Raw genomic sequence first — 8,092 nt, forward strand, 5'->3', positions numbered from 1 at the left:
TTTTTTTTTTTTGAGACAGTCTCTGTCGCCCAGGCTGGAGTACAGTTGTGTGATCTTGGCTCACTGCAACCTCCACCTCCCAGGGTGAAGCTAGTCTCATGCCTCAGCCTTCCCAGTAGCTGGAATTACAGGCATGTACCACTGCACCCAGCTAATTTTTTTCCATTTTTAGTAGAGACAGGGTTTTACCATGTTGACCAGGCTGCTCTTAAACTCCTGGCCTCAAGTGATCTTCCTGCCTCGGCCTCCCAAAGTGCTAGGATTACAGGTATGAGCCACCACGCCTGGCCTCAATGTGCATTTTGTAAATTATGTGGTTGGAAGTTAAACAGGAAAATTCGCTTAACCAGTATGTTGAAGGATTTCTAAAAGATCAGAAACAGGAACATCAATGCTCAATTGCTTGTGATACACCTTTTCCTCGGGTAGGCTCTTCTCCACAGCTCCTACTGAAGATAATACAAAATTAAGTAAATAATAGCAGATTATTTACTTAATTATTTAAATCTTTTCATTCAAAGGTGAAGTATGAAGTAACAGAAGATGTGTACACGTCTAGAAAGAAACAACACCAGACCATGATGCATTATTTTTGTGCATTAAATACTCTTCAGTACAAGAAGAAAATAGCATTGTTAGAACCTCTACTTGGGTACATGCAAGCTCAGGTAAATACTATACTGTATTTTGGATTATAACTGTCCTAAAAGCTTTATATTAAGCTTGATATTTACATTAAGTATAAAGATATTATAAACTATTTTCAACATCCTTGTTCATGTCTGTGTTTTAAGAAGTAATTTTAAAAAATGTCATCAGACTATTATTTTAAGGAAGTTAAGCAGAATGGTTTTCCTTGCAAATGAAGATTTCAAATATTTTAGGGTAAATGAAACCACTTGTTCACCATAGCTGGGGACTGAGAACAGAAAGCTAAATGAATTTCAGAGTTATACCTATTGCTGGAGCTTCACCTAAACACTTGCTTCATAATAGATCTGAAAGAGAATGAACAGGCTTGAGTTTATCCCATATTCCTTGCATGCTTCCTGAGTTAAAAATAATAGATGAACTCCAGCGTGCCCCAAGAGTACATCAGGAAGGGGGCTAGAAATTTGTTTTGGGTAGTATAAGACAAAGTGTCAGTCTCCTAAAAATTAAGAGTTTAAAGAAAATTGAGGCCAGGCGCGGTGCCTCATGCCTATAATCGAGCACTTTGGTAGGCCGAGGTAGGAGAATCACTTGAGTCCAGGAGTTTGAGACTGGCCTTAGCAATGTAGGGAGACCCCATCTCTACAAAAAATGAAAAAATTAGTTGGGCTTGGTAGCATGCCTCAGTGGTCCCATCAACTTGGGAGGCTGAGATGGAAGGATCCCTCGAGCCTAGGAGGCTGAGGCTGCAGTGAGGTGTTATTGTGCAGTCTGGATGACAAAGCGAGACCCTGTCTCAAGAAAAAAAAAAAAATTTGAATCTATTTAAGTAAAAGAGTACTTTACTGATTATTCCTCAGATAGAAAACTTATCTTGTAAACATGAAATACTTTACATAATTTATTGGAAATACTTTAAAATTTATTTTCCAATTTTAAAAGATTGTTAACCATAACATATGTATTACTTGTTCCAATCCAAAAAATATAAAAGGATATGTAGTGGAATTTAAGTCTAACTTCCTTAATGGCTCCATGTGCAGTAGAAATCGCAAACTACAATGTATTTTTACACAAATGGGAATATTCCTTTGTTTTTTACTTAACCATGTATCTTAGAGATTGTTTATATGGTTTACTTTAAGTATTGCTTAATGTATTTTTGTATTGTTCAATTCCCCCCACTCCCTGCTCTCCAGATAAGTTTCTTTAAGATGGGTTCTGAAAATCTTAATGAACAACTGGAAGAATTTTTAGCTAATATTGGAACAAGCGTTCAGAAGTAAGTATTTTTTTCCTTAAAATTGAAAATGAAATGATGTGAATGATAGCTTAACAGCTCAATGATATAATATAAAGATATTTGTCATTTAATTTCCTGAGGGAATATTTTCCCTGCCATGAGAGTTTCTTATGTGGTCCATGGTTACTTCTTGTTTTTTTTTTTGTTTTTTGTTTTTTGTTTTTTGTTTTAATCTCTTTTTTCCATAGATTGTGAACTTCGAATTTCTTAATGGTGATCATTTGATTCTAAACTCAGTTTTATGTCTGAATATAACAGACACATAATAGTAATTCCCCATAAGTGAAATTATCTTTAAACTTGAAATTGTGGGAGTTTAATGGGAGATTACTAAATAGCCATGAAAGCTTAGAGAGAGAGAGAAAGCAGTTCTCATCAGGTTCAAAATGCTGAGCAGTATATGTGGTCTGTCCGCGGTATGGAGAGAGATGAAAGTGATTGTTGTTTTAAAGGCACAGGACCTCTGTTTTAAAGGCGCAGTTTGAAAATTACACCGAAAGCAGGGATTCAGTGGGACTTCATTCATTTTTTGAATTTAGTATTGTTTCCAAAATACCTAAGTTTCAAATAAACTGTAAACCTGTTTGAAAATGTGTTCGTGTTGTTTTAACCACGCATACCACATTTCCTCTCTTTAAGAAAACGTACCCAAAACAAATATGCAGGTAAACATGATTGGTAAGGAGTTCTATATTGGTTGTGATTTGTAGTAAATAATCTGTTCTGTGTCAGTGTTCGCAGGGAAATGGACAGTGATATAGAGACCATGCAACAGACAATAGAGGATTTGGAAGTAGCCAGTGATCCCTTATATGTGCCTGACCCAGACCCCACCAAATTTCCTGTTAATCGAAATTTAACCCGAAAGGCTGGATACCTTAATGCTAGGAAGTAAGAAAACTATTGTTATTTTTGTATATTGTATATCATGTAAGACAATACCAAATGAATATAATAAATAATTGATGTCTGTCATATTGTTTTGATTTTATTAAAGGTTGAAACTTTTTAGAGGTGTTAGTATTATGTGAACTTTTTGACAGATGAGGTACGTGAATACTTTTCAGAAGTAAAATCCTACCTAGATATTTATTGAATAATGTAGAATGATAAAAGAAGTGAAACCAAGGCTGGGTGTGGTGGCTCACACCTGTGATCCCAGCACTTTGTGGGAGATCAAGGCGGGTGGATCACCTGAGGTCAGGAGTTCGAGACCAGCCTGGCCAACATGGTGGAGCTCCACCTCTACTAAAAATACAAAAATTAGATGAGCATGGTGGCTTATGCCTGTAATCCCAGCTACTCAGGAGGCTGAGGCACAAGAATCACTTGAACCTGGGAGGCAGAGGTTGCGGTGACCCGAGATCGCGCCACTGCACTCCAGCCTGGGGGACAGAGTAAGACTCTGTCTCAAAAAAAAAATGAAGTGAAATTAATTTGAGTTTGAGTAAATATTCACGTATGGTATCATCGCATGAGAATGCTGTGAAATATCATTTATCATACTTTAATATATTTGTAATTATAGCACCAAGTCAAATGTTAGTTTTTACCTGATGATAGGATGAAGCAGGTTAACCCTAGAAATAAAATAAATTATATTGTTTTGAATTTACTCCCTTGGAAGTTGAACTATAGCCTGTATTTTATGGATCGTTATTATAACAGCCACAGTTTGATAATTTCCAGCCTTGTTTTGGAAACTGTATACACATTCACAAAAGTGAGTCAACATACATGAATTTATTTTAGAGACTGAAAGCATATTTATATTTATTTTCTTGGCATCTTGGTGCCTTTTCGGAAGCCAGTTCTTTGTAACATGCTTTATCTTGTGTCTAGCTGATGATGAGATTTCAGGTATGTTGTTACTAAAGAGTGAATGTGCTTTCTTCATTTAGTAAAACAGGCTTGGTGTCATCTACCTGGGACAGACAGTTTTACTTCACGCAGGGTGGAAATTTAATGAGTCAGGCCCGTGGGGATGTAGCAGGAGGCCTGGCCATGGACATAGACAACTGTTCAGTGATGGCTGTGGACTGTGAAGACAGACGATACTGTTTTCAGATCACCTCTTTCGATGGAAAAAAGTTAGTATTTTTTTCTACTACTAATAATCTATAATATTTTAAACTTCTGAAATGTGGGATAATTCCTTTTTGTTTAGAAATTTTATGGACATTTTAGGTTCATATGTATTAAGATAAATTGCTTTTTAATCTTGTAGAAATATATTGAATTTTTGTTTCTGACTTGGTTAAATGGTTTGTTGATATTTTGAGGTTGTCCAAGCAATGTCATATAGTAAAGACCTGTGATTTCATGTTAGGGAACTGGAACTGAAAATCCTGCATAGTATCGGGGAAGACAGAACAAGTTAATGGAAAGAGTCCTAAACCTGGAGTCAGAAAGTTCAAATTCTGGATCCATTACTTACTCTATGGTCTCAGACAGTAGAGTAATGTCTGTAACCCCTCTCAGCTCCATTTTTGTTCATGTAAAATGTGAGTGGGGGGGTTGTAATCCCTACTTCATAAATTGTTGTGAGGAACAGAAATTCTAACATATGTAATGTGACTGACATATAGTAGGTGCTAACAACAGTGTTATTTTAAAATGTTAATCAAATATTTCTGATCAGATTATTTTTCCATTAATGTTTATAATACCATTTAAAAAGATTTCTATTACCTTTTTTGAGGTGGGGTCTTACTGTGTCTCCCTGGCTGGAATGCAGTGGTGTGAACATGGCTCACTGTAGCCTCAACCTCCTGGGCTCAAGGGATCCTCCCACCTCAGGATCCCAAGTTGCTAGGATCACAGGTGCATGCCACCATGTCTGGCAATGAAAAAAAAATTTTTTTGTAGAGATGTCTCATCATGTTGCCCAGGCTGGTCTCAAACTCCTGGGCTTAAGTGGTCCTCCTGCGCTAGCCTCCCAAAGTGCTAGGATTATAGGCCTGAGCCACCACGCCCAAGCTTCTGTTACCTTTGCATTAAATGAGAATCTTTAAAGTAGCATTTAAAATAAATTTTCAAAAGCATGGAAAGTTTAAAAGGAGTATGAAAAAATTCTACTGTCTTATTAATCGAAAGCAACAATTAACTTTTTTGTCCATTGCCTTCCAATTTTAACCTAAGTACATTTTAAAATAGTTGAAGAAATACTGTAATTTGGATTTGTAGCCACCTATTAAAACAAACATGTTATAAATGCTATTCTATAATCCTATTTAAGGACATACATTATAAATTTAAACATTATTCCATAATGATAGATGTTTAGACTATCTGCCATATTTTCCCCCTACTCAATTAAAATACTGCTTTAACCCTTTGAACTTTCTTTTTTTTAAATGACAAAATTATTTATTTTAGTATTGTTTATAAGAGTGGAAATTTGCAAACATTTTAAAATAAGTGATTAATCTGATATCTTAATTTAATATTCAGGAGCAGCCTCTGGGTTCCCTGAAAGTCATTTTTCCCCCTGTATTTATGTATATTAAGACATTATAAAAATAAATAAATTTGACCTTTACCCCTGAAAAAAAGATACTATAGGCCAGGCTTGGTGGCTCATGCCTGTAATCCCAGCTCTTTGGGAGGCCAAGTGGGTGGATCACCTGAGGTCAGGAGTTTGAGACCAGCCTGGCCAACATGGTGAAACCCAGTCTCTACTAAAAATACAAAAATTAGCTGGGCATGGTAGCAGGTGCCTGTAATCCTACCTACTTGGGAGGCTGACGCAGGGAGAATTGCTTGAACCCAGGAGGCAGAGGTTGCAGTGAGCCGAGATCACGCCACTGCATTCCAACCTGGACAACAGAGTGAGACTTTGTCTCAAAAAAAAAAAAAAAGATATTATAGCTCACTATCCTTTATCAAAATGGTTGTTTAATTTCACATTCCTTCTACAAACATACAATGAATGCCAATATTGTGTGGATTTATCCCACTAGATATTGGGAATCACTGTATTCATTTATCAAAATTACCAACTTGTTAACATGTTACTTACTATAAGTACTTACTTTTTGTTTAATGCTTACCTGATTTCTCCTTTCATATTCCTGGTGTGATGCAAAATTAGTAAAAATTATTATTTTCTCTAACTCTAATATTGTATCTATAGAAAAGTGAATTAATGATATGTTAATGATTAACATTGAAATATTTGATTTAATATTAAAGGAGAAATAATGAAGTAAAGTTTTTGCTATTAGGATCATTGATGCATATTTGAAATATATATGATAAGTTCATAATATATAGGAAATGTATATGATAAGTTGAAATGTATTGCCTTCACTGAAATGTAACTTTGTCATGGTCTGTCTTCTGAGGATCAGTACCTGTTTCCTTTTTAGTACATCTTGGGATAGGTGGCCAAAGTCAGAGTTGTTAAAGTCTGCATCCTGATACCTCTGGTGGTCTCCTTTTCCTAAGATACTGTTGGTTGTGTTTTGTTTTGTTCTTTTAATACCGATTGGTTTTATATATGCCTTTACCTTTAAAGATTAAAAGTTCTCTCAGATTATGTTGAAAATACTTTTTTAAACAGTTGAGGCTTAAATGTCTCTTCTCTTCCAGATCTTCAATTTTGCAAGCAGAGAGTAAAAAAGATCATGAAGAGGTAAGATTTTACCTAGTTCATTTCTTCATTGACATTTAAAAATATTTCTCTGATGACAAAACATTTATTAATATGTTCATTGTAGAAATTTTGGAAAATCCTAGTTAATTAAAAATATTTTTTTCTTTTTTTGGCGAAGGTCTATTGTCCTTGAGCAATATTCTTGTTTCTCACAGAATTTTGTAGTGGGAGGGACCTTAGAGATCATCTCTGCTATTTTAAAGACTCAGATTGAGAAATGACCTTGTGACTGTTGCTGTCTGGCAGGCTGTTAGTATCATGAGGTGACAGTTTAATTTACTCCCTTCTCTCACCAATCCTTTGAGACACTATTTGCTGCACTAAGAACATAGTGGCAGCAGATGTGACATGGCAGGAAGCAACTAAAGCTGAAAATCTTGGAGAAATGAAAGATAGAAAACAAAATTTGGGAGTCTCTGTTCTTCCTCATGAGCCTTTTATTTTGACTCCATTTTACTCCTAGTATATCAGATATGGAAGGTAAGGTATTAGCAATAATTGATGCTTCAGACCTTTATCTTGAGAAACATTCTTCCATGAAAATATATCTTAGCTTGATTTTTTGCCTTTTAATTTGGCATTATAATTGTGTTGGTAAAAGATAAAAGTTGGAAATGCTATAGAGATCTACCTTTATTTACTTCTTATGGAAAAGAGTAATATTAAAACTTGCTTTTGGTCTCTGAGGAACACACACAAATGTCTCTGTTCTCTGCATAATTTACCAAACGAAATATTTGTTTAGATTAGTGAGGCTCATCAGGCACTTCAGTCCTCGAGAGTGAAGCAGCAGATGTAGAGCGGAGACTGTTTTCTATGCTAATTATTTATAAACTTGACAGAAGGGAGGCATGTAAAATATATTCACCAAGAATATATTTGTCTTTTAAGTTTTTTTTGCATTTGTGTTTATGATACCTGAGTTCACACCGTCTTGTTTGGTGGGGATTAGGAGGGGAAGTGATATAAAAAGATAAATATAGATTATTAAGTATAATTTAACATGATTGCTGTATTTTTTTATTTTCTTATATGAATTAAACTTGAGATTCTTATATAAATCTACTGAATGTTTTCATATATTTAAATAATAAAAATATTGAATGTTCTTTTATATATATTTATATATACGCACCCTCTTTATGAAATGTTTTCTTATAAGGAAGATAAATGTATTACTTCTAATGAAACATCTGTTGCAGTTGAGTATTGAACATTTGCCTTTACAAGAGAAGCTTTGTAGATAATTATATTTTTCTATTTTTTCCTCTTGCAGTGGATCTGTACAATAAACAACATATCTAAACAAATATACTTAAGTGAAAATCCAGAGGTAATATTTTTATTTTATGTCACCCAGATCTAACAAAATTGAGTAATTTTGTGGCTTACATGTTTTTATTAATTCATAATTTCTCAAGTTCTATAATTTTTTAATTTGGCCTTGAATGGGTAGCTTTTTTTTTTTTTTTTTTTTTTTT

The 8,092-nt window shown here is 34.6% G+C and overlaps 1 protein-coding gene across 1 annotated transcript in view; it reads left to right on the forward strand.

The window, feature by feature from the left end:
• APPL1 (adaptor protein, phosphotyrosine interacting with PH domain and leucine zipper 1) overlaps nucleotides 1–8,092 on the forward strand; it is a 45,267-nt gene that overhangs the window by 19,927 nt on the left and 17,248 nt on the right. The window contains exons 8-13 of the mRNA XM_017894136.1: nucleotides 522–668; nucleotides 1,851–1,933; nucleotides 2,687–2,845; nucleotides 3,856–4,044; nucleotides 6,548–6,590; nucleotides 7,888–7,944. Coding sequence (XP_017749625.1) covers nucleotides 522–668; nucleotides 1,851–1,933; nucleotides 2,687–2,845; nucleotides 3,856–4,044; nucleotides 6,548–6,590; nucleotides 7,888–7,944 — 678 coding nt within the window. The remainder of the gene's footprint in view (nucleotides 1–521; nucleotides 669–1,850; nucleotides 1,934–2,686; nucleotides 2,846–3,855; nucleotides 4,045–6,547; nucleotides 6,591–7,887; nucleotides 7,945–8,092) is intronic.

This window comes from Rhinopithecus bieti, unplaced genomic scaffold (assembly GCF_001698545.2).
Source record: "Rhinopithecus bieti isolate Rb0 unplaced genomic scaffold, ASM169854v2 scaffold_21649, whole genome shotgun sequence".
NCBI classification, from domain to species: Eukaryota; Metazoa; Chordata; class Mammalia; order Primates; family Cercopithecidae; genus Rhinopithecus; species Rhinopithecus bieti.